This window comes from Petaurus breviceps, unplaced genomic scaffold (assembly GCF_028583685.1).
Source record: "Petaurus breviceps papuanus isolate PSGF00001 unplaced genomic scaffold, PetGlider_PUasm1.0 138, whole genome shotgun sequence".
NCBI classification, from domain to species: domain Eukaryota; kingdom Metazoa; phylum Chordata; class Mammalia; order Diprotodontia; family Petauridae; genus Petaurus; species Petaurus breviceps.
In genome coordinates, this window is record NW_027185694.1 from 14,287,808 (window position 1) to 14,313,719 (window position 25,912).

Below are 25,912 nucleotides of genomic sequence, written 5' to 3' on the forward strand. Positions count from 1 at the left end.
GATCAGAAATATGTACTTGAGACACACCAGCACACAATTAAAATGCAAGTGAGTGGGGATCCACCCAAAGGGGACTAACTAAATAGCAGCAATAAGAAAGTATTCAAGATACTATGACACTGGAAAAAACAAGAGTTTTTGGAAAGCTAAGTAAACTGAGTATAAGGTATAAGTATATATATGTTATATGTAAGTATAAGGTGTGTGTATGGATCATACAGCATCATACGTTTAAGAGCTGGCATCTAATTCCCTGAAATTGCGTAACCAATCAAATTCTACTTCCTTCACGAAGTTTTTCCAGATCACCCAAGCTACAAGCTTTCTCCTCCTCTAGGTCCTTGTTTGTTCCACTTATCACATTCTAACTCCATTCCTAAGTAGACTTAATGGGAGACATGGGAGCTGCCTTCAAATATATGAAGGGCAGTCATGGGGAAAAGAGATTGGAATTGTTTTGTCTGGCTCCAGAGATGAGAACTACAACAATCAGTCCAGTTAGAAAGGCATATTTTTGCTTGAAATAAAGGAAAATCCTAACAATCAGAACCAAACAAAAGTGAAATGGGCAGCCTCAGAAGGTAAATGAGATTCCCGGAACTGGAGGTCTTTAAGTGGGTACAGGAGAGCTGCTTGCTTTGGAGCTGAAGAGGAGAGAGAGTGCTAGATTCTGGGGGCAGACAGACCAGGGTTCAAATCCCACTTGTGACGTTAGCTGTCATAGTTTGCCCCCAGACCTATAATTGAAGCTGGTACAGCTTTAGGATGTGAAAGAACGTGTGATCTGCTGGCACAGCTCCCAAGAGTCTTGTGTCCCTCCATACCAGAATGAAACATTAGAGTATGACTTTTTGGAGGCAGGGAGGAAGGACAGGATACATGCTTTTATGTCATAATGCACAGTAAGATTAAAATGGATTGTGCACACGTCCTATAGCCTCCTTATACTGTGTAGATATTGTACAACAGAATATCAAGTATATGAGGATGTTCTGTGTAAAATACAACACAAGACTAAGAGGACTAGTTAAACCAAAGTAGAAAAAGGAGTGTGAAAACTAAGAATATTCTGATCTTTCTGGTTAGTCAGCCTCCAGGATGTCAGCTAGGAAGTCAGTTATCTCAAGGCTTTATAGTTGTCACTCGTCCGATTCTAATCATTTGTCATTGCTCAAACTGATTAAGCAAACCTCTATGAAAGCAGGTTTGGAAATATAGGAGAGGGGGCAGTTAAGGAAATGGGGAAAAGGAGACATCTTAGTAAAGAGGATCTTTATTAATCAGTCTCTAGGGACTTAAAACTTTAGAAAGACTCCCAACAAAAAAAATTAGATAACTTTTTTTCTCTAAATACCAATCCAATACTATGCAGCTCCCAAGTTTTCTCTTCTAATTTTCATGTGAGTTGAATTTAGTCATAACAGGAAATCATTTTAAGAGTTCAACTGCATATACATTTCTCCAGGACTTGTAAAAGGTCAGGAATGTGTTTGTATTGTTTTAACCTATTTCAAATTAGATTCAGACAAAGCGTGATATACTTTTCTTGCAGATTTCTTTTATCTTTCTACTTGAGGCCAGGAGACCCTAACAGCATCTACTGAAAATTGTGAAAGCTTGTTCAGCATTTTAGTTTGTATGCCTTTACACTGTGGCCTTACGGCAACAATGAAAAGCTGCCAAAAGACTGCAGCTGTGAGGATGCCTTCCTTCCCTGGCTCTCCTTCCCCATCAACGTCAGAAGCAGCCTCGTGCACACACTAGCTCGGGGCTGGGAATAGCAACTCCGTGATATAGCTGAGGGAAGGAGGAGATGCAGGTACTGAATGCAGTCCATGTGCAACGTGCAGGTGTGTAAGGGGATCCTTGAGTCGAATTAAGGTGCACAAATACAAATTTGCATGTATCTCAAGGACATTAGAAGCTGACAGTGATCTGCATAAATTGCATACGCGATGTAATTTTAACATGTATTTAATTACATATAATTAAGAGTAATTACTATTGGGAAAGGATGATTCTACATTCGATTCTGAGCTCCTGTTACACGGTGAGCTCCCTGAAAGCAGGGACAAGTTTTTGCCTTTCCATGTATTCCTCAGAGCTTAGCATGCTGTCTGGCGCACAGCAGGTGCTTAATAAATATTTGTTGACTTGAAACTGCCTTCACTTCATTAAGTAACTAATATTTCATGTCGGGGATGGGGTTCAAACTAGTCAGTTAAAGAGATTACAATTTTATTAATGAGAAAAATCACAACTAATTCTAGATGGCTACAAAGCTCAGGAAGATAAATACACAGCAATAAGTGACAAGCTGACAGCGTCGGGCTAACCTCATACATGGAACTATGATCACACACTCTAAAAGTTATTAACAATTATTTTCCTTCCCTCCTTCTAAATATTCTAGAACACGGTGGCAAAGAGGCCAAGGTCATAGTTTGGTCCTTATTAATGCCAGTTAGCTTTGCTCTGTTGCATAGTGCCACACTCTACAAATAGTATGGTAAGATGCTGTGCTTTCTAAGAAACCGGGGTGTCCTCTCACCAACCTAGAGGGTGACTTCAGTATTCGGATTCTACCTTGGTAGCGTCTCTTCTCTCCTCTGATGCTCCTCATCTCACAGCTGGACTACTGCAAAAGCCTTCTGATTGGTTTCTCTGCCACAAGCCTCCCCCCACTCCAATCAGTCCTCTACTCAGCTGCCAACGTGATCTGTCTGAAGTGTATGTATGCCACCACCCTCTAATTCAACAAACTTTAGTGACTCCCTAAATATAAATCTCCTCTCTGACTTATAAAGCCCTTCATAACCTGGCCCCCTCCCTCTCTTTCCAGTCTCCACGCAATTTACACGTATCTATTATGAGTAATTCCATTCTGCCTCTGCTGCTAGGCCTGGTTTCAGCCAGATGCCCCTCCCATGTTATGAGCATCTCCTCTAATCTTATCACCATGCTGCTAACTCAGACCTTGACTGACACCACCCCTCAGTCCTCAGACTGGGCTATAGGCTTGATATTCATGCCACTCTGAACCTACTGCCCTCCAAGGAATAAGACACCTCTCACTCCTTCCCATTACTCCTTCCCTCCCCTGCTTCTGCCTCCTTTTAGATTATGGGCCCCTGAGGACAGGCACTGCCTTTTTATTAATTGCAGAGCTTAGCACAGTTGCCTAGCACACAGCAGGCAACCAATAAACTTATTAGACTGGATTATGATCCAGTGACATTGGCCTCCGTGCTATTCCTAGCACAAGATATTCATTCTCTGGCCTCTGCAATTTCTGTGGTTGTCTTCCCCGTCTGGCATGCTTTCCTTCCTCATTTATGCCTCCTGGCTTCCTTCGAGTTTCAGCTAAAATCCTACCTGATGAAAGAAGTCTTTCCTAGTCCTCCTTACTGCGATAGCCTTCCCTCCTAGATTGTCTCCAATTCATCCTGTACAGAGTTGTTTCTGCCATTAGAATGTAAACTCCTTGAAGGCAGGGGCTGTTTTTGTAATCCCAGTGCTTAGCACAATGCCTGGTGTATACATAGTAGGAACCTAATAAATGCTTGTTGACTTGACTTAATTTAAAATGTAGGCCCTGTTTCTGCTGCCAAGAGTTCTCCTAAATCCCAGTATTTTCATAATGACAACATAATTAAAGAGTTCTACTGTACGATGTGGTTAAAAAACAAGGGTTCACAATAGAAGGAAAATGATCTTTTGATACCTAGTGTGATATGTAAGGGAGAGGGATTTCCAGGCAAAGTTTCATCAGTGACCCTTGAGACCAGGATTCCAGGCTGACTGTTGTTATACTCCCAACGTTTACACTGAAGTTGCTGCAACCAGTACATCATGGTTTGTTTGTTGACGGCCTAAGAAGTCACAAAGATTAAATTTAATACTTGATCTCTGCAAAGCAAGTTGGTTCTTGTTATCTCTATATTCTTTAAAAGGAAGAAGTAAGAGAAGGAGAAAGGCATGATAAGTACCTCTTTTCAAGATAACTCAAATTCCAATGTAAAATCATAGGGTTGGAGTTGGAAGGGGCCTCAGAGATCAGCTGGTTCAATCCCTGCCTTTTACAGAAAAGGAAATGGAGGCCCAAAAAGTTAAGTGACTTGCCCAAGCATATGAAATAGATGGTTTCTGCTTAGTATAATTCCAGACAACTGACAAACTGGAGAACTAACATTTTATGTTTAATAAGAGTAGAAAGGGGCAGCTGGGTGGCTGGTGGATAGAGCAACAGCCCTGAAGTCAGGAGATCCTGAGTTCAAATCCAGCCTGAGACTCTTGATACATACAGCTGTGTGACCCTGGGCAAGTCACTTAACCCCAACTGCTCTGCCCCTCCCTGCCCTCCCTAAAAAAAAGAGAGTGGGGAGCCACACAAAAAAATGCAGGAATTACCAGGGAAGTTTCTCTTTCACAGAATTTAAGATTCAGACATAAACACTACTTACATATCAAATCTTTTTAGTTCAGATGGTCCTTATAAAATCTAGTGGTTAAGTTATGGCTGTTCTTGAAGTCACATAGTTCTGAAATGTCACACACTCTGGGGCAAAGTCTAAGCTATGTAATAATAATAAAAAATATGTGTATTCCTGCTTTTCCCCTTCCCTACATCCTGATCTCCTACTACAGGCACTCTGCTAGGTTGACACTGGTGGCATAAAGAACAAAACAAAACAGTCCCTGTCATCCTGAGATTACATTCTGCTGGAAGGAGACCATCTGTTCACAAATAGATGTCATATAATGAAAAGCAGAAAAAGCCCTAAGTCTTTTGGGGGGGGGTAGGGAGGAATATTGAAGGCTTCACGAGGAGCTGGCACCCAATTGGAGCCTTGAAAGAAGATAATAAGCCTGAGAGGCAGAGTTAAGGAAGGAGTACACGGGGGCTGGTTTGTGTTAGTGAAGGAATAAGGTCTAGTATAGGATCATAGATCTAGAGCTGGAAGGGAGTTTGGGGCAATTTAGTCCAATGCCTTTATTTTATGAAGGAGAAAACAGAGAACCAGAGAAGTGACTTGCCCAAGGTCATACAAGCATAAATGTCTGAGAGGTGGGATCTAAGCCTATGTTCTCTATTTCCAGATGAGGTGGTCTTTCCACTGTACCAATTTAAGTGGAATACATGATGGGGAGTAGCAGGAAATGAGACTGGAAAAGTGGATGAGAGCTATAATGTAGAGGGCCTTAACAGCCAGGCCAAGGATTTTGTATTTTATCCTATAGGTAGTGGAAAACCATGACAAGCTTTCACCAGGGAAATGATATGGCCAGTTCTGGGCCTGGGACATAGCCAGGTACTTAAACGTTTGTTGGATTGATTGCTGAAATATGGTATCTAGAATTGAGCACAACGAGGCAGTGCGGAAAAAGCAGAAAGAATGTTGGATTTGCTCTTGTCAAAAGACTTGGGGGCGGCCAGGTGGCTCAGCGAGTAAGAGCACCGGCTCCAGTGTTGGGATGACCTGGATCAAATCCGGGCTCAGACACTCAGCACCACACCCAGAAATAACTGGCCATGTAACCTTGAGCAAGTTACTTAACCCTGATTGCTTAAAAAAAAAAGACTTGGGATCAGAAACTGACTCTGGTGTTGTGAGACCTTATGCAAATTATTTAACCTCTGACCTTTGTTTTCTCCTCTGTAAAATGAGAAAGGTTAAACTAGATGACTTCTGTCTTTTTTTGGAGTGGGGAAGGCAAGGCATTTGGGTTAAGTGACTTGTCCAAGGTCACACGGCTAGTAAGTGTTAAGTGTCTTAGGCTGCATTTGAACTCAAGTCCTCCTGACTCCGGGGCCAGTGCTTTATTCACTTTGCCACCTAGCAGCCCCGACTAGATGACTTCTAAGGTCTCTTTCAGTTCTAAATTTATGACCATATCCTATGACCAGGATTCATAGTGTTAGATCTGAGCTTTAACTATGCTACTGAGATAATAATAATAACTTGGAGAGCCTACTGTGATATCTCATTACTCCAGCAGGTCAGTAAGTAGTTAATGAGCACCCATTATGTATCTGCCCCCAATCTTCTATGGGTGATAGAGATACAAAGGCAAAATGTCCCTGTGTATGGTTTCATGAAAACAACTACAAAAAACAAGAAATACATAGGGTAAATTGGCAATGATCGATGTAAGGAAGCCATCAGCAGTAAACTTGAACCAGCACAGACCAAGCCGTAAAGACTTTGAATACAGGGCCCAGTGGCAGACTCGAAGTTTGTTGTCACAAGGGTGACAACAGGGAGCTGAATTTTTCCCCCTTGCCACTGTTTAAAGATTATTTATTATTATTGCAATATTATAATATTATTATTATAATGTAGAGGAGTTATCACATGTGGAAGACGTTCCCCTAGAGATTTTTATTTAATAGTTACAGTTTGTGCCGTCCATCTCCCAGGGTAGTCTGTACACCTTCATGCCTCTATGAACTTTGAGCACTCTAGACTTCTTTACTCTGAAGTACCATTTAATAACCAGAGCTCTGGGTAACCTGCCCCTCCCCTTACTCCACTGAAGGCACCACGCCCGAGCCGTCTAGGGAGGTCAGACTTTCTCAGACTAGACCACAGATTATTCCCAGGAAGGATATTATGCAAACTAAACAACAGCAGCTGGGAAGATCACGAGAAAACCGTCCACATCAAACACGGGGACAACAATCAAAGAAACCTAAGGCTCTTAGAGGGAAGCACCTAAAATGCCGGCAGACAGAAAGGGACCAGAATTTCTGATAAGATTAAAAAGCCACCATCCCTTAACGCCACAGGGTTAAGGGTCTCACTTTTAATTAGAAAGAGAAATGCACAGCCGTCTAGTTAACAAACCTTTCAAGGAAGTAAAAACTTAGATCCACAACGATGATTTGGTTATACAAGCCCAAGACCAAATTTTACAGACTATCAAAGATAGTCAATAAACGGTTATTAAGCACCAGGTTAAATGCCACTTACCAGTCCCCGTTCCCAAGGAGCCCCAGCCTAATGGGGGTGGGGGGGGGGTGGGGAGAGATAGCATGCAAACAACTAGGCACACAGCAGGCGCTTAATAAATGTTTATTGGCTGAGGTACAGACGAGCCATATGCAGGATATAAGGTAAGCAAACGAGAGAGAAGGCACTAGAACTAAGGCGGAGAAGGTCCACGGACGCGCTCGCTTAAGGTAAAATGCGGAATTTTACCTAGGACCCGAAGGCAAGCCAACCGCAACCACAACAATCCCATTTACCTTTAGGGTAAAAACTCGACTTGCAGTTTTGATCTCAAAAGTGCCCTCCTCGGCTTCCAGCCGGCAATCAAAGGTAGCGGTGGCCAGGTCTATACTCCCCAGGGGGTTGGCATCCTGGGCAGTCCTGGAGTAGTACAAGTGGCACTTTTTCTCATCGTACAAGAACCAGCGGGATTTCCAGCCCTTGATGGGCCCTTTGCCTCCGAATTTAAGTAAATACCCGCAGAGCTTCTCGGCGGCCCGGTCCTTGGCTTCTTTTCCCGGCTTGGGCAGCGCAGCCTCCGGGCCCTCCGGGGACGCCGCACCTTTCTCGGCCTCGGGGCTGGGGTCTTCCTCGCTCGCAGGCTCGGGAGGAGCCTCGTCCGGAGCGGGCGGCCCAGGCTCCCTCGGGGTTTCCTCCTCCATCTCAGAGGTGAATGCCAGAGGGGGCGCGGCCTCCTCTTCGGAGCCGGGGGGAACCCAAGAACAGCCCGGGGGGCCAAGCCTCATTCACGGCTAGCCCCGGGGCTCGCGGCAGAGTGGATGCCGCTCTTCACCCGATAGTTAGAGGGTCGGGGCGTCCCGTGCGGACCCGTCGCTCCGGGGAGGGTGCGGGGTGACCCGAGGTCGACAGGGCCCGGGGCGGGGCGGGACAGGAGGACACCCTGGACCTGCAGTTTTAACTGCAAGACCCCCAAGCTCACCCCCAAGCCCGCGCTCAACCGCGACTAAGACTCCACCGACTGCCGCGCCCCCCGCGAAGCTCCACCTCCAACCTGCCCGGACCCGCCCCTCCCCAGTCCCAGGCGCGCCTGGCCACGCCCTCTTCCGGCAGGCCGCCACGCCATCTTTGCCGCCGGAGCGCGGCTCCTCCACTAGGAGCGGACTTGAAGTAGGGAAGAGAGCCTGTCTACCAGCCCCTTTGGGGGCGGTGCTCACGGGCGCTATCTCTCTCCTCCCCCTTCCTCTCCCCCCCGACTGCCGACTCCAAATTCTCCACACCTTTTTCCGCAATCAGAAGGAGTGCAAAACGTAGAAAAGGAAGATTGTCCCTTCCCCCGCCCCGTCTGCAAGGCCGAGGCTTCCTCGGTGGGGAGCTTTCCGGAGCCCACGTGAGCACCTGCCACTCTTTGCCTTGTGACTGACCTGGTGAGGTTCATGCCCTTAATCCTTCCGGGCGTGGCAGGTCCTTGAGGAGGAGGAGCCCTGGACGGCCTGGGAGAGTGTCGTTATCTTGGCTGCCGCCCTGACTTTGAGAAACCACTGCCCCCTTCACAAAATTTCGGGGTCTCAAGACTAGGGGTGGAGGAGTACTCCGACCTGTATCTGAACAGGATCCCCTGGATGACATCCCTGGCCAAAGACCCGGCAAGGGCCGGGCCACGCCTCCCCTCCGGAGGTGTGGAGAATTACTCGTTGGGTGGTTGTGAGCGTTAGCAAGTTTTTAGTGAGATAAAATATTTATTTAGCTCTTGCCCTTTACCTAGTACTGTGCCAAATGAGAATACAAACAAAATAAAAACACAGCCGTTCCCTCAAGGAGCTGGAGACGCATCGTAAATCTGCTTCTTTGCAATTCAGTGGGATGGCTCCTGGTTCTTTCCTCGCTGTGGCCGAGCTGAACGATCCCTCTCCCCTACGATTTGAAGGAAGCTCTCCAGCTAATTCCACTTTTTTTCCCCCTTCGGGGTAAATTGCCGTTGGTTCCTTCCTGGTCTGGAATGGTCTCCAACCCTTCACGATCTTAGTTCTATACCTTCAGGATGTGTTCTGCCTTGTCAAGGTTCTTCCTAAAATCTCTCCCCCCCCAGAATTGACCATAGGATTCCAGATGTAGTCTGATGGGGGCAAAGTATGACCGTACTGTCAACTCCCACCTTCTGGACACTGCTTGTCAATGCAGTCAAGGCTAGCCTTACCTTTTTGTCTGCTAATCCAAACTACCGAGCTCTTGTCTGAAGTCCTGGCTAGCTAAATTTAGAGGTTTATCACTTCTCAAAGATTTTACAGTAGTAGAAAGCATAAAGAATGTTCAACTTTTGGACTCAGGAAAACCTAGGTTCTAATGTTATATCTGACAATAGTGGTGTTTTTGATTATGTCCAAGTCACTTAACCTCTCTGTTTCCTCATCTGTGAAATGAATCCCCAAAGTATCTACCTCATGGATAGTGAATTTCAACACGGGTTTTTAGGAGACTCAAATAAGATATGAGAACACTTTATGCACTAAAGCACTTTGTAATGACAGCTGGCATATCTCCCAGGACTTATATTCATATCCCCTAAGATTCAGATTGGCTGCTGGGAGATGGATTTTTTGACCATAGTAATCTTGAAAACTAAAATTAAGAGATGTTGCAATGTATTTGGGTTGATTGTTCAGTTCTCTTCAACTCTTCAAGATACTGCAGAGGTTTGATATTTTCTTCTCCAGCTCATTTTTACAGATGAGGAAACAGAGGGAAACAGGGTTAAGGGACTTGCCCTTGGGGTCACACATCTAGGAAGTATCTGAGGCCAGATTTGAACTCAGGAAGATGTCTTCCTTAATCCAGGCCTGGCACTCTATTTTCTGGGCCACCTAGCTGCCAAGACTAAGTTGGAAGATACTTCAAATATTGAACTATCACACAGTTGTCTCAATGAGTTTGTAGTCCACTAATTCCCCTACATAAATATTTATTTTATGACCACTACTTGACTAGATGAATGTAATAATTTCCTATCTATAAACTGGTCTCTTTCTGTTTCAAATCACTCACATAGCTACTAGACTAATCTTACTAACATACAGGTCTGACCATGTCTCTGCCCTGCCCAGAACTGTTCAATGAATTCCTCACTATTTAAGGGGTAAAATTTGAGTTTTTAGTTTAGCATTCCACCCCTTTATAATCTGACTTCAACCTATGTTTCTAGTCTGATCCTAGTTCATTTCAACACAAATGTAGATTAAATGTAAGGTCCTTAATTAGGTATTAGAGATGGAAAGAATAAGGACAGGTTTCCTGCCCTCTAGGAGTTTACCATCTAACAGAGGGATTAGACATACAGTAATAACTAATACCTATGCCTAGAAAACCCCAAATGGGGTCATGAAGAGTTGGGCACGACTGAAATGACTGAACAACAGCAACAAAAATAACTAACACAATATTTCACAGTGCTACCTTTAATCTGCAAGAAATTCCAGCAGTTACCAGTTACTTAACAATTGCAGAACATGTTCAGACCTGGAATCTAGTATCTGCTCTTCCTCTATGTATGATATAGAATTAGTCACTTTCCTGTTCACATTCTCACTTTTCTCCTGGAAAGGGTGGAGATTGGACTGGAAGAATTCCAATCTTCAACATTCCTTCCAGCCTTAAAAAGACTATTCAAATTCCCTTTACCTCTTTTCTGTATCTTAACTCTGCAACTTGGTTGTATGCACCTTGAATACAGGCATTTATTTTATATTTCCTATCCCCATGACATTCCCCATGACAATGTCTTGGGCCTAATAGATGGTCCATTAAAAAAATGCTTGGTTTGACCATTACAGAGATATACAATTGAATTTTTTCTTATTTCATACATTCCTATCTTATCTGAGAATTCAGATTGTAGTTTTCTCAAGGAGAGGAATAGTTTAATATTTCTAAGTCCCTACAGTGCCAGGCATAATATTTCATAGAAAAACAAAGTTTTAATGACTGAATTGTTTCGTCAGTTCAAACATGCACTTTTTATGGCATCCTTTGTTGTCACCTTGTGGACATATCTGGAATTGCACTTCTCCAGCCAATCAATCAGTGAGTAATTATTTATTAAGCTGTCAGGCATTAAGGAAATAAATCTTTCCACCACAAAGCTATTCTTTGAGGATATCTGCTTTGATGTCCAAAAGTCTGGGGAATTATCAGCAATCTTTAAGGTAGACTTGAACAATGAGCATTTCTTAGTCACAGGGAAGGAAGGGATTGTTGCTAGCCCCCATTACCATATTTCTAACCAATCATGCTGTTTTCTGCACCTCTGCTTTGTAACCCATTATATTATGCCCAATCCCATGATGTCACCAGTTCTGTTCTTTCTCCTGTATTCCTCAAAACCTATAAAGGGGGAACCTTTGACATAAATGGAGGCAGTCCATTGATCCATTTATTGACAGTCAGCATGGCCCTGTTAATAAATGTTATCTTGCTCATAAAATTACCCCAGTTTACCTTATTGCTAAATTTCACCCATGACATACAGAAATATTTATCATAGCTCTTTTTGTGGTGGCGAAAATTTGGAAACCAAAATTGAATGCCCATCAACTGAGGAATGACTGAATAAGTTGTGGTATGTAAATGTGATAAAGTACTAATGTACTATAAGAACTGAGGAAATTGATGATTTCAAAGAGACATGGAAAGATATGTATGAATTGATGCAGAGTGAAGTCAGTAGAATAAGAATAATTCATATTATAATATGATTATGTACTTATTATAGTATAAAACAATTTTGAAGACTTCCATAAACTGATAAAGAAGGAAATGAACAGAACCAGTAAAACTATACAATAGCAAAAACACCGCAAAGACAAATAACTTTTGAAAGTTGTAAGACCTACAGCTAATACAATGACCACCTATGATTCCAGGGGGCTGATGATGAAACTTTCCCATCTGGTAGTAAGGTGATAGTTTTAGGGGGATGACACAGAAATACATACATACATACATACATACACACATACACACATGTTGTTCATCCTTCGTTTTCAAGGAAGATCAATGACATTGTCATATTAAGGTCACAGTACAGTTGTTCAGCTTTGACTTAGTCCAATATGAGTTTGGAAAGCTCTATCTCAGGTTGGGCATAAGTAATCCATTTGAACATTTGGGATGGAGATGTCTCTAGATTTGCACATCATATGTTTCCATTGTGCTTCTATGATTCTGCTTTGCTCACAGAGCACACCACTTTTTTTGATGCAGGTTTGCCATCCTGGGAGATCTTGTGTCAGCATTTCCCACATTTCACAGTTGATACCAAAGTTCTTCAAAGTGACCTTAAGAGTGTTCATGTACAACTTCTTCTGACCGTCATGTGAATGCTTGCTTATGTAAGTTCTCCATAAAATTGTCTTGGATAAGTGTGAATTTGGCATTTGGGATATGTGACCAGCCCCTCAGAGTTGCTCCCCCTGCAGTAGAATTTGAATGCTTGGTATTTCAGCTCAAGAGAGAGGACCTTAGTGTCTGGTATCTTACCTTGCCAAGGAATCTTCAGAGTCTTCCTAAAATAATGCAAGTGAAAACGGTTCAGTTTTCTGGCATGGCATTGATAGGCTGTCCTAGTTTCACAGGCATGTAACAGTGAAGTCAGCGCAACAGCTTTACAGACCTTCAGTTTGGTATGCAGTTTAAAACCTCTTCACTCCCACACACATGCATACAGGCAATGAAGGAATTTATTTTGCTTCATTATGTATATTTGTTACAATAATTTTTCCCCCATAGGGTGAGGTAGGAGAGGGATAGAGAGAAAATAGACTTTTGTTCATCAAAATAAGTGTTTTTTAAATAGAGATGCAAGTGTGCCTCCAATAAAACAGGTGTAGAAGGCTTCTTGCACTTTCATATGAAGTCACTGCTCTTAATTTTGATTGTCTTTGTTACTGACAACTCTCATGGAGTGGGGGTAATCTGTAAGTATTTGTAATGTAAAAGTGGCTTTTTTTTTAAAAGGAAGAGCATACATCATGTCCACTAGACTCTCCATTTTCCCCTTTTCTATTTTCTGCCTTATGGCTTTCCTGTTTAGTCTGAACAGAGATAGAATCAGGAGATATAAAAGGCAATTTCCCCTCTCCTTTCTATTTATTATCTCTTCCCCCCCTGCCTTTTTTTTTTACTGCTGGTTTTGTCATCTCCCAAAGCCCTATAAACATATCTAGGCATGTGGGTCAGGGAAATGAGTGAGGAGTTGAAAATTTCATAGTTAAATATCAGTAAGTAATAAATGAAAAAATTTGGTAACGGCTTCTTTAGAACACCTAAAAAAAGACAATGCCTGATTAGAGAACGTCATTCTAGGGGAATTCCTTTGAAAAGTATTATTGTTTACTCTAAAGAAGAGTTAAAAATAATAACATAAACTGAACACCTGCATTCAGATGTCACACGGTTCTTTAGCTACCAAATATTTTGCAAAAATGCTATAATTGTAATTCTTGTGACCAAGGTAAAGGATTTTGAAGGGATGGTATTATTTTACATTCTAGTTCTGCATAAAGAAAACTTTTTGACAAATACATATACCATATCAAATTCTTTCTTTTTGGGGTCTCAGATATAAACTAATCAATGAACAAGTCTTTATTAAGTACCTACTATGTGCCAAGTACTAGATACTGAGGATACAAATACAATGAATGAAACAACTCCTACTTTCAAGGAATTTGTTTTTGTTTTTAAACATCTTTAATGTTCTAGTTTAGAATCAAATTAGTTATATGATTTAGAGCTAGGTGCCAAAGCCTTTGCCTTAACCCTTACTCCAAGTTCATTTCTTCATGTGTTAAAAAAAAATCAGTGGTGGAGGGTGTGTGTTGGACTAACTAATGCTATTCCTAGATCTCTTCTTATGTATTTTGATGATACTCATTCAGCGAAGAGCTTTTGAGTTAACATATTCTTCACAGCTGTTTTCACATCCTTGTTCCTCAGACTGTAGATCAAAGGATTGAGCATGGGAGTAACCACACCATAGAACAGGGAGATGAGCTTGTCGGCTATTTGTTGTTTATCTGCTCCAAGAGAATCTTTAGACTTAGGTTTTGCATACATGAAGAGGATGGTCCCATAGAATATAATCACCACTGTCAGGTGGGCAGAGCATGTGGAGAAAGCTTTGCGTTTTCCTTCTGCAGAAGGGATCCTCAGAATGGTGGAAATGATGAAAACATAGGAAATAAAAATGAACAGAACTGGCATAACTAGAAAAATCATATTTGCCACTACCATGCTAATCACATTAGTTATGATATCTGCACAGGCCAGTTTGAGGACAGCTAGAATTTCACAAGTGAAATGATTGATGACATTGTCCCCACAGAAAGGCAGTTGCATTGCAAGAGATGTCTGCACAACCGAGTTGACGGCGCCTGCTATCCAGGATCCCATTGCCATTGGCACATAGGCAGCCTTGCTCATGATGATGGGATATCTCAGGGGGTTGCAGATAGCTACATAGCGATCAAATGCCATCATGCTTAGGAGGACACATTCCGTCGCTCCCATAGCGAAGGACAGAAACATTTGCACTGTACACCCAGAGAAGGAAATGGTTTTCCTTGGGGTGAGGAAGCTGTCTAGAATGAGAGGGACAGAAGAGGATGTGTAGCAAATGTCCAGGAAGGAGAGGTTACCAAGGAAGAAGTACATGGGTGTGTGCAGGTGGGTGTCATAGATAGTTACTATGATGAGGATACCATTACCCAAAAGGATTACCAAGTACATCACTAGTATTAGCACAAAGAAACTTTTCTCAAGCTTTGGGTGGGCAGAAAGTCCTAGGAGAACAAATCTTGTAACATAGGTGGTCTGATTCACTCCTTCCATTTACTTCCTGTTTGTCACCTGCAAGAATTCAGAGTGCCAAGAATATCATTCTTTAAAAATTACAGGATTGGGGCGACTAGGTGGTGCAGTGAATAGAACACCGGCCCTGGAGTCAGGAGGGCCTAAGTTCAAATCCGGTCTCAGACATTTAACACTTACTAGCTGTGTGACTTTGGGCAAGTCATTGTCATTTAACCCCACCTGCCCTGCCCTCCCCCTCCAAAAAGCAAAAAAAAAAAAATTACAGGATCATCACTGTTTTATAATTGGATGAAGTTTGAAGTTTCTGGGTCTATATTTATTGTTTTCCCTAACCCTTTTAAATATGAAGCCAACAGATAACAGAAAAATGACTCATTCATTCAATTGACATTTATTAAGTGCCTGCTTTGTTCTAGGAACTGCACTGGGTGCTAAGGATACAAACCCGAAGATGAAACAGTACCTGCTGTCAAGAAGTATACGTTCTATTAGGAGGAAACAGCATAAACCCAGATAAGCAGACTATATCTATATATCATCTATCTATCTATCTATCTATCTATCTATCTATCTATCTATCTATCTATCTATCTATCTGTCTGTCTGTCTGTCTGTCTGTCTGTCTGTCTGTCTGTCTGTCTGTGTCTGTCTGTCTGTCTGTCTGTCTGTCTGCCTGCCTGCCTGCCTGCCTGTCTGCCTGTCTGTCTGTCTATCTGTCTATCTATCTATCTATCTATCTATCTATCTATCTATCTATCTATCTATCTATCTATCTATCTATCTATCTATCTGTCTATCTGTCTGTCTGTCTGTCTGTCTGTCTGTCTGTCTGTCTGTCTGTCTGTCTAACTTAGGGGCACTCATACTCTTGATTTAGGAAGAGGAAGATGAACCAGTCATAAGGACGGAGAAGTTGTCTTATAGGAGGGGAATCAGAAAAGAGCCCAGTCAGAAGCAAAGGGAAAAGGGAAAAACGGATCAAGGAGAGACTGGTTAACAGTGTCATGTGCTAGAGAAACCTGTGACACTATCCATTCCGGTTCTCTCTGACTCCTTTTTATTTAATTGCCTTTAACTCTGGCAGGAATCTCTTTCTGCTCTCTTCTCTCAACTTTCATTCCCTTGGGAAACCTCATTATTTCTAAAGTATTGAACCATTTAATGACTCTAAGCAGTCTACCCATCCAAACCTGACCCTTACATTCCCTTGAGTACTATATTTCTCAAATGTGCTCCTAATATCTAATGTCTAAAGTGGAGTTGGTAATCATGTTGCTCCCACCCCCACTTCAGACATTCTCTACTTATTCCTTCCAATTAACATACATAACAATCATTCTTTCAGGCTTCAATTTCCCCAACTCTAAGTCTAGCTCAGCCTCTAACCATTTCATTCCTACTCTGATACATCAGCCTTCCAATCAGCCTCAACATTGCCTATTCTAAACAATCTTGTAGCCACAAAAATATTTTCATCTAACATTGCTTTTATCATGATGTTCCCTTTGACAGAGCAATGACTAGAAATTCTGGTACCCAGGACAAAATTAATTGGTGGAAAGAGAGACACAGACCCTGAGACTGTTGCTGAGGAGGTTGGTACATGCCTACAATGCTGCTGATTGTGGGTAAACCGTGTTCCAGGGTTCTTAGTTCTGGTGGCCTAAGGCAAGCCATCCTTGCTACCAGGGTGGAGTTATTTTGACCTACTGGTAAAAAAAATTAGTCCCAGATAGGTGCATATAAGTGACAGGACCCTTGGGGGGGATGGCCTGTGACTAGGTAAGGAAATGGGGAACATTTGTCCTGCATAGTACAGGGATGGTAGATGATTACAAGGTGTGGAGCAATGGTCTGGGGAATACGTACAATCTCTCTTTCTGGTCCTGCCGATTCTGGCGTCCTAGGGCAAAGTTTGTTTACTTTGTATTAGTTAATGATTCTGCTCCTTCATTGATGGCTTCAAGTTAATGTGAATCATATCTTAGCTTCTGATCAACAGTGTTAAAGTCCTTCACTAATTCCTCCAACCCATCTTCCCATTTCTGTTCTTGTTCTATGTTCAATCACTCTAAAAGTCCTTTGCCACTTTCTTCACATCAAAATTAGATTACAGATGTCCAGAAATACAAGTTATATATGTCCCGATAGAGTTCACTTTGGAGTTGGTCCTTTCTATATTCATGGATGATTTTTAGGTCTTTGAGGGAAAGGGTAACATCTACTGCTTATTTTGTTTGTATGTTTTCCTCTAATAATTAGGAGCAGTCTCTCTTCACTATAGGAACTTTTTGACTACTGTTAGCTGACTGATAAATACAGACTAACTTACATGTGAGTGGGTCTTAATGACAACTATTCTTGATTCATCAAGCAAGACTAAACCAGTTAGTCAACAGGCATTGTTATAATGGCAAACTCTGGGACTTAAATAAAGTACTCAGAAAGAGGACTCTCTTTTGTCAACTGCACAATAATCTTCAGTGAAGAGGCATCTCCCTCTTTCCTAACTTCCAAGTATGTGCACCTGTGTGCAATTAAGAGTGGATTAGGTGGATTAACCTCTATGAAAATGGGAAAGTTGTTCTGGGTAAAGAATAAATGCTATCAGAATTTATTCTATCTGCAGAAGAAATAACCTGGACTGGTTATCATGTTCAGACCAAAGAAAGCAATAAAAACTGTTACCCCCATTTTGCTGTGAAGTCTCTGTTGATTGTGGGTCCTTAGCATGTTCGCTTGTGTTTCTTCTCTATCTTGTGTTATTTGCAAAGTGATTGTCCATTAGAATGAATCTTTCAGAAATCCATATCTGTTTTCCAGGGTACTGTGATCTCTTGACACTGAGATGCCTGAGAAAAGAGGAGTGAATCTAATGTCAAGGTTACAGATGGTCATCATCTTGTGATACATAGATTCCTTATCCCCTGATTCTCTGGTGCTCTTTCTGTCCAAGACCTCAGATAATTCATAGCATGTCTAACCCATAAAAGTTCCTCAAGGACACACATAATGCAGGGAGACAAAGACTAAGAATGAAAGTAATTTAATAACAACATATATACTTTTACTCTCAGAATTACAGAATCTCAGAGTTGGAAGGAACCCCAGAGGTCATCTGCTTATCAACAATGAACATTTATTAAGCACTCACTCTGTGCCAAGCACTTTCACTGTGCTTAGTATTGGGAATACAAATAATAGTAAAAAGAAAGGTAGTCCCTGCCCTCAAGGAGTTAATATTCTAATGGAGAGTTACAGTACATAAAATAAGCTAAAAATGAGGAGAGGAGGAATGGCACTCGCATTGGAGCATGGTGATACAGTCTGAAAAGTCAAAAGTGGAACAGGGAAAAGAAAGGATGGCTGGTCTGAGGTTCTTATGCAAACTTAAGGTTCGGAGAGGAACTCACCAATGGGAGAAAGGGGTCATGGAAGTAAGGAGATTTCTAGGGTGAGAAGGATACAGGACCTCAGTAATTGAGTCTTCCCAAATATTGGGTGGGTAACTAGGTAGTGTAATAGATAGAGTGCTGGGCCTGAAGTCAGGAAGACTCATCTTTAAATCTGGCCTCAGACACTTACTAGCTATGTGACCTTGGGCATCACTTAACCTTGTTTACCCCAGTTCCTCATCTGTAAAATGAGTTGTGTCTTTGCCAAAAAAAAAAAAACCCAAAACAAAGCAACAACCCCAAAACAAGCAAACAAAAAAAGCCTCCAATTGGATTACAAAGAGTTGGATGTGGCTGAAATGACTGAATAACAAAAAAAATGTTGTGTGCATTCTGTACTATTCCTGGGTTTTCTCTTCTGTATTAGAAATTATAAGATGTCCTTTAATGACCATTTCTACTCTAGCAACTTGCTTCTCCTTGTTGATGAGCATCAGGTATAGGATACCAGTTTCCATGATGTTTCCTTTGCCATTAGAATTAGGAAATTATCATTAAGGGAACCTAAGAAATTATTAGCTTCTCTGTTTTGTTATCTGCCTTGTTCTTTTTCTGGTGTTGGGTCCAATCCTACCAAATTTCAAGGATCCTCACAAGTTTGAATTTGTATTCTTTTATTAGGATGTCTAATTCATCTTTCTTATTGCTCAATGCTTCAGGTAGGTGTGTATGAGTTGTACTCCTAGATCCTTTTTTTGCATTTTTCCTACAATGGATTTTTCTGGGTTTTTATTGTAATTCTTTCTCCTAATCTTTAATTTTTATTTAATTTATGTAGTTAATATTTATGGTATTTAGTTTGATAGATACCTGCAGTCAATTTTTACTCACTCCTTCCTTTTCCATTTAAAATTATTTGATTATATTTGCAAGCCTTCAAGCAAATATTTTTTTAACAGTCATTGTTAGGTGTAACCTATTCCTGGCCAAGAACCCATCATTCCTGAATTTGAAACTCATTCTTGGAATCATCCTCATATATGTATATATATATATATACATATATATATATATATATACATATGTATGTATATTAAAACATTTTATTTTAAAACTTTGAATTCCAGATTCTTTCCCTTCCTCCCTTGTCACCCACCCTTGCTGGGAAGATAGGCAATTCAATATAAGTTGTACACATGTAGCTATACAAAACATTTCCTTAGTGGATATATTGTGAAATACTGACTATATTTCCCTGTATCCTATCCCACCCCCACTTGTTCTATTCTCTACTTTAACCCTGTCCCTTTTCCAAAGTGTGTGCTTCTAACTTCCCTCCCCCCCAAATTGCCCTCCCCTCCATCGTCCCCCCTCTCATCCTCTCTCCCCTACTCTCCTGTAGGGTGAGATACCCTATTTAGTGGGTTTGTCATTCCCTCCCTAAGCCAAATTCAATGAGAGGAAGGTTGACCCATGGAATCATCCTTTTAATAAATTATTCACCTCCTAAATATGCTCTTTTCTTTGAACATCTTACTTTCAATCACCAGATAAAAATATTACATGATCCTTAGTGCTTGTTTTTTATCTTCATTTTTATTAATTTCTTTTTTTCATTTTTCAAATGCTTTATTAACTTCTAATTTACATCATTCATTTCCGCCAGATTTTGAGTTACAAATTTTCTCGCCGTTTTTCCCCTACCCACCACCCCAAAATAGCAGTCCCACAGGATATCCCCTCCTCCAATCTGCTCTCTCCCATATCTTCTCCCATACCTCCTTCGACTTTTCCAGTAGGGCATGGTGGATCTCTATGCCCCAGTGCCTGTATAACTTATTTCCCAATTACATGTAAAATAGTATTAATAATTGTGTGTGTATGTGTGTGTGTGTGTATATATACATATATATATATACATACATACATATATTTTTTTAACATTTGATTTTAAAACTTTGAATTCCAGATTCATTCCCTTCCTCCCTTGTCACCCACCCTTACTGGGAAGATAAGCAATTCAGTATAGGTTGTACATATGTACCTAATGCAAAACATTACCATAGGAGATATATTGTAAAGGACTGACATATTTCCCTCCCTCCTATCCCACCTCCCACTTATTCTATTCTTTACGTTGATCCTGTCCCTTTTCAAAAAGTGGGTGCTTCCAACTTCCCTCCCCACCAGCCTGACCTCCCTTCCCTCATTCCCCCTCTCATCCCCTTCCCTCCTACTCTCTTGTAGGGTGAGATACCCTATTTAGTGTGTATGTCATTTCCTCCCCTAGCCAAATTCAATGAGAATAAGGTTGACCCATTCCCTTTTGCCTTCCTATTCTTCCCTTCCATTGTAACCATTTTCCCTTGCCTCTTCTATTTGAGATAGTTTACCCCATTTTGTCTCTCTCCATTTCCTCTCATTATATTCCTCTCTCACCTCTTAATTTCACCTTTTAAGTATCATCACTTCCTATTAAATTGGTCCTGTTCCCTCTGTCTATGTATACCTGTAAACATATATACACACATTCACATTTGTATTCATACTCCTGTATACCCTCTGATATATATATATATTTCTATTCCCTACAACTATTTTCATACTGAGAAAAGTTTCATCAGTTACAATTATCATTTTTCCATGTAGGAATGTTAATAGTTCAACTTTGATAAGTTCCTTATGATTTCTTTTCCTTGTTTAGCTTCTCATGCTTCTCTTGCTTCTTGTATCTGAATGTCAAATTTTCTATTCAACTCTGGTTTTTTCATCAAGAATGCTTGAAAGTCCTCTATTCCACTGAATGACCACATTTTTCTCTGAAACATGATACCTGGGTAGGTGATTCTTGGTTTTAATCCCAGCTCCTTTGACCTCCAGAATATCACATTCCAAGACCTTCAATCCCTCAGTGTAGAAGCTACCAGATCCTAGGTTATCCTGATTGTGTTTCCACAATATTCAAATTGTTTCTTCCTGGCTGCTTGTAATATTCTCTCCTTGATCTGAGAATTTCAGAACCTGGCTAAAATATTCCTAGGAGTTTTCTTTTTGGGATCTTTTTCAGGGGGTGATCGGTGAATTCTTTCAACCTCTATTTTGCCCTCTGGTTCTAAAACATCAGGGCAGTTTTCCTTGAGAATTTCTTGGAGGATGATTTCTAGGTTCTTTCTTTGATCATGGCTTTCAGGTAGTCTGATAATTTTTAAATGATCTCTCCTGGATCTATTTTCCAGGTCAGTGGTTTTTCCAGTGAGATATTTCACATTACCTTCTATTCTTTTATTTGTTTGGATCTGTTTAACAGCATCTTGATTTCTCATAAAGTCACTAGCTTCCATTTTCTCCAATCTAATTCTGAAGGAATGATTCTCCTCAGTGAACTTTTGAGATTCTTTTTCCATCTGGCAAATTCGACATTTTAAGGCATTCTTCTCCTCATTGCTTTTTTGAGCCTCTCTTGCCATTTGAGTTAGTCTGTTTTTTAAGGTGTTATTTTCCTCAATCAGGCTGTTGACTCTCATTTCATAATTTTCTAGCATCATTCTCATTTCTCTTCCCAATTTTTTCCTCCCCTTCTCTTATTTGCTTCTTAAGGTCCTCTATGGCCTGTAACCAGCTTGTATTTATCTTGGAAGCTTTTGGTGCAGGATTCCTGACTTCACTGTTTTCCTCCTGTTCCATGCTTTAATTCTTTTTGTCCCCAGAATAAGAGTCTAATGTTGGATTGCTCTGCTTGGTTTGCTTCCTTTGCTTGTTGGTCATGTTGCCACTTAGTCACTTGACCCCTGGGTCACTTTTGCCACAGTAGGACAATGCCACCAGACAGGGGAGCTTCATTCCAAATGCTGGGTTTTTCTCATCTGCTGGAGGTATTAGTTGGGTGCCCTCTCTGAAGCTTCCACATGCTCTGGCAAGCTGGCCACATACCCCAGGACCTCCACCCTAGACCACAATCCAGCTCCAAGCAGGTTAAAGCAAGAGAAATTACCTCTCAGACTGGTCGCTTGGTCCCCCTACACTCTGCAGGCCAGGAGCTGAGGCTGCCACATGGCAGCGGCTGTGCCACAGCCCTCAGCAGCTTCTCCCCCCAGGGGCAAAAGCCGATGCACTCCCAACTACTTGGTCTCAAAGTCCACACTGCATTGACCTCTCACTTTGTCCTTAGCATCTATATGTTGATAATTCTGGATCGCCACAGCTGCTGGTGATCTGGAGTCCCTCCAGTGGTGGTTAGTCAGGCCCACCCTGGGGCTGAAACCTCAGTGTGGGGCTGGGCTTGGCTCCCAGAGCGCTGTGCTGGCTAATTCCTGTCAGCCTGCCCGGGTGTCCTCAGCGGGATGTTAGCTTCTTTCTGTCATTTTGTGGGTTCTGTATCTCCAAAGTTTGTTTAGAGCCCCCTTTTACATGGATTGGATGTGTTGGGAGCTGGAGCCACATGGCTCTACTCTGTTTCTACTCTGCCATCTTGACTCTGCCCCCATTTTTATTAATTTCTCACTGCTTTAGTTTTTTCTTCCATATATGGTGTTTCATAATGGCCTTCCTTGTTTGTCTCTATTCCTGTATCATATGTTTCCCTGAAAAAGTTTTATGTGCTAGACATGCCATGAATTATCTGAGGTCTTAGAGAGAACATCGGAGAGTTTAGGGATTAGAGATCTGTGACAGAAATTCTGTAATCCTTATCATTGTTCTTGTTTCCTCTTGGAGGTTCTGTGCCCTTATGATTCAAAAGAAGTGGGTAATGAGGTGAGACAAATAGTGGAAAGCTTGCCATCATGTCTTAGATACTTGTGCTGGGAAAATAGAAGATTTATTTATTTCTTAGATCATATTCATAAGTAGCTGTCTCACCAGTTGAAAAGTAAGTATAATGATTTATGTTCTGACTAACTTAGGGGCTATTGTAAAAGAGCAAGTGAGGTAAGAAACACAAGTTCTTTGTAAAACGAAAAATACTACATAAATATTAATCTAGATGGGGAATTTTAAAGATTTTTCATCTTGATTATATTAAGGAAAATATATAATTACAAGGCTGTCACTTAACCAATCCATATTGAAATATTTAAAATATCCATGATTTTATCATTGTGGGTATTCTCTCCGTAAACCCCTTACTGCCTTAATAGATACTCTTTGGGACTAGCAGGGGACAAAAAATATGATCTATATGTCTATCTATCTATCAATCAATCTATCTATCTATCTGATATATCATATATGTATTATTTCCAGATGACAAGCCTTCTGGTATTGAGCCTTTATTTTCACTTAGGTAGGGTGTTTTATGGATATGAGATACCCATCTCTATACTTATATTCAAGGTAGACATAAGAAGAAGAACATAAAAAGTCAATATGACAATAAACATTCTCAGAAGTAGTTATTTTCATGAGTATTGCTAGGAGTGTCTGATTTGGTATGTAATTTCTTTCTTGATAATAATGTCTTTTTGAAGACACACTGTTATTCATCATAGCACAACTCCAGCACCATGGAGAGGTACCCAACAGGTAAACCTGTTTCTCAGATAAATGTTATCAAAGTCCATTGTAACTTAAAAAAAAAAGCAAAAAAAAACAACAACAAAAAACCAACAAACAACTTCTCTCCCTAAACCCCCCAAATAATAAAAAATTTTATTTTGACAATTGCTTATTTTCAGTATAATCAGAAGAAGGCACTTATGTTTGAAATATTTTAGACAAAAATATTTTTTAATATTTATTTTTATTTTTTGGGAGAGGGCCTCCCTATGTTTCCCAGGCTAGACATGCAGCAGCCACTCGTGGGCCTAATCCCACTGCTGATAAGCACAAATGCTTTGACTTGTTTTATTTTTGGGCCAGTGCATTTCTACTTAGGCAATCTGCTTAAGTGGCCCCCTACTTCCTGGGATTCACCGTATTGGTGCCAGATTTAAAGCCCTGCCGCAGCTTAGAGCTACTGAGGTCAAGGGATTCATCAGTATCACCCTCAGCTTCCCCAGGAGCAGGGATCACATACCTAACTAGACAAAATTATTTTGCATGTGGTACCACACCCTATTAGACAAAATTATTCTTGGAATGATTAAAATTTCTGTACAAATAAACCAGTTGTGCAATAGAGCAGTATATTGTCACACTCAAATAGAAACACAGGTTATTATCTGTATGTAAGGATCACTGGGGGCTGCACAGTGACTTAACTTTAAAATGTAATGTCTCTTATATTTTTATTTATTTTGTTAAATAGTTTCCAATTAAATTTTTTTGGCTTTTTTTTTGGAGGGGGGAAGGCAGGGAAATTGGGGTTAAGTCACTTGCCCAAGGTCACACGGTTAGTAAGTGTTAAGTGTCTGAGGCTGGATTTGAACTCAGGTCCTCCTAACTCCAGGGCTGGTGCTCTCTTCACTGTGCCACCTAGCTGCCCCTCCAATTACATTTTAATTTTGTAATTTTTTAATCACTGTAAGCTGGCAGCTCAGGAGTATTGTAGGCAGTGTGTTTTAAACCTTTTCAGTTTATTCACTATTGTTTTAAATATAGCTGAAGATCTCATATCCACAAACCAATTAACATGCATTTATGAACTGCCTACTATGTGCTAGGCACTATATTAGTCACAGGGAATACAAATATAAAAGTGAAACAGCCTCTTTCTTCAAACAGCTTACATTCTGATGGCATAGACAAGACACATATAGTAGTATGAACAAAACCCATCAAAACCAAACCCAAACAGAGAGGTAAAATGTGAGGAAGGCATTGACAGCTGGTGATGGGTGGGCAAGTACAGGGTAGACAGAGCCTCATGCAGAATGTGGCACTTGAAATGAGTCTGGAAGGGAGCCAGGGATTCTAAAGGCAGGGGTGAAGAAGGAGATGGTGATACTAGGCATGGAGGGCAGTAAGTACAATTGCACAGAATGAGAGATGGAGTGTCCTTTGTGAGGAACAGAGAGAAGGTCAATTTGTCTAAACCACAGAGTATGTGGAGCACAGTAATATGCAAAAAGGCAGGAAAGGTATGATGAGACTAGGTTGTGAAGAGCTTCAAATGCCAAATAGAGGATTTTCTATTTGTTCTTAGGAACAAATGTTGATCTTTAGGAAAATCACTTTGTGGCTATGCAGAGGATGGTTTGGAGTAGGGCTATAGACTTGAGCATGGAAAAGCATATTAACTATTCTTTAAATCTGTTTTTTTTGTATATTATCATGGATTTATCCTTTTAAAAAGAAATATTTCTTATTCATGGTACTTTCTTTTTTATTTTTATTAAGTGAGTTCCCCATCAAAATACTACCCAGATGCTTCATTATGGTAGGGAAGGGACCCATTTCTCTAAGTCTATGCAGACTGAACACAAGCTTTGGCTAGCTTTAGCACCTGGAGAGGTTCCCACCATGGGCCTGGTTACACACTCTGTTGCTCTAAAGCTTGTTTAACAAAGTGTGGTGGTGGTGATGGTAACTCAGCCCAAGGGTGAATGCAAGGTGATGAATTATTTAGCAATTCTAAAAACTCTACTAGGTTGCAACATTGTGATTTGCACTGGTGGAGGCCACATCCATATTAATGAAAACATAAATCCTTAAAACATAGAAGAATAAAATGAGTTGTATATACTAATGAAGAAAAAACAGTTTAGAGCACTCAAGACTGGAATCATTTTCTTGATTTTCCATGTTCGCATCACTTCCTGAGAC

General features: G+C 41.0%; 2 protein-coding genes and 1 long non-coding RNA gene across 3 annotated transcripts in view; 1 reads left to right on the top strand and 2 right to left on the bottom strand.

Moving 5' to 3' along the window:
* The window catches only part of TBC1D2 (TBC1 domain family member 2), a 62,332-nt gene extending 54,361 nt beyond the window's left edge, over nucleotides 1-7,971 (bottom strand). The window contains exons 1-2 of the mRNA XM_069106051.1: nucleotides 7,250-7,971; nucleotides 3,725-3,872 (exon numbers count right to left, since the gene is read on the bottom strand). Of these exons, the coding sequence (XP_068962152.1) occupies nucleotides 3,725-3,872; nucleotides 7,250-7,738 (637 nt within the window). The 5' untranslated portion in view covers nucleotides 7,739-7,971. The remainder of the gene's footprint in view (nucleotides 1-3,724; nucleotides 3,873-7,249) is intronic.
* Nucleotides 7,972-8,163: 192 nt separating this feature from the next.
* LOC138175609 (uncharacterized) lies at nucleotides 8,164-17,725 on the top strand. The gene is made up of 3 exons (XR_011172041.1): nucleotides 8,164-8,627; nucleotides 12,207-12,334; nucleotides 15,233-17,725. It is a non-coding gene; the product is annotated as an uncharacterized lncRNA (long non-coding RNA).
* Nucleotides 13,875-15,069, bottom strand: LOC138175598 (olfactory receptor 13C7-like). Its single transcript, XM_069106059.1, has one exon. It carries the CDS (start codon nucleotides 14,832-14,834, stop codon nucleotides 13,875-13,877), a length of 960 nt encoding a protein of 319 aa, XP_068962160.1. The 5' UTR covers nucleotides 14,835-15,069.
* Nucleotides 17,726-25,912: the final 8,187 nt, after the last annotated feature.

What these genes read in the sequence shown, in the direction of transcription:
- LOC138175598 (XM_069106059.1), bottom strand. Translation starts at nt 14,834, where the DNA reads ATGGAAGGAGTGAATCAGACCACCTATGTTACAAGATTTGTTCTCCTA.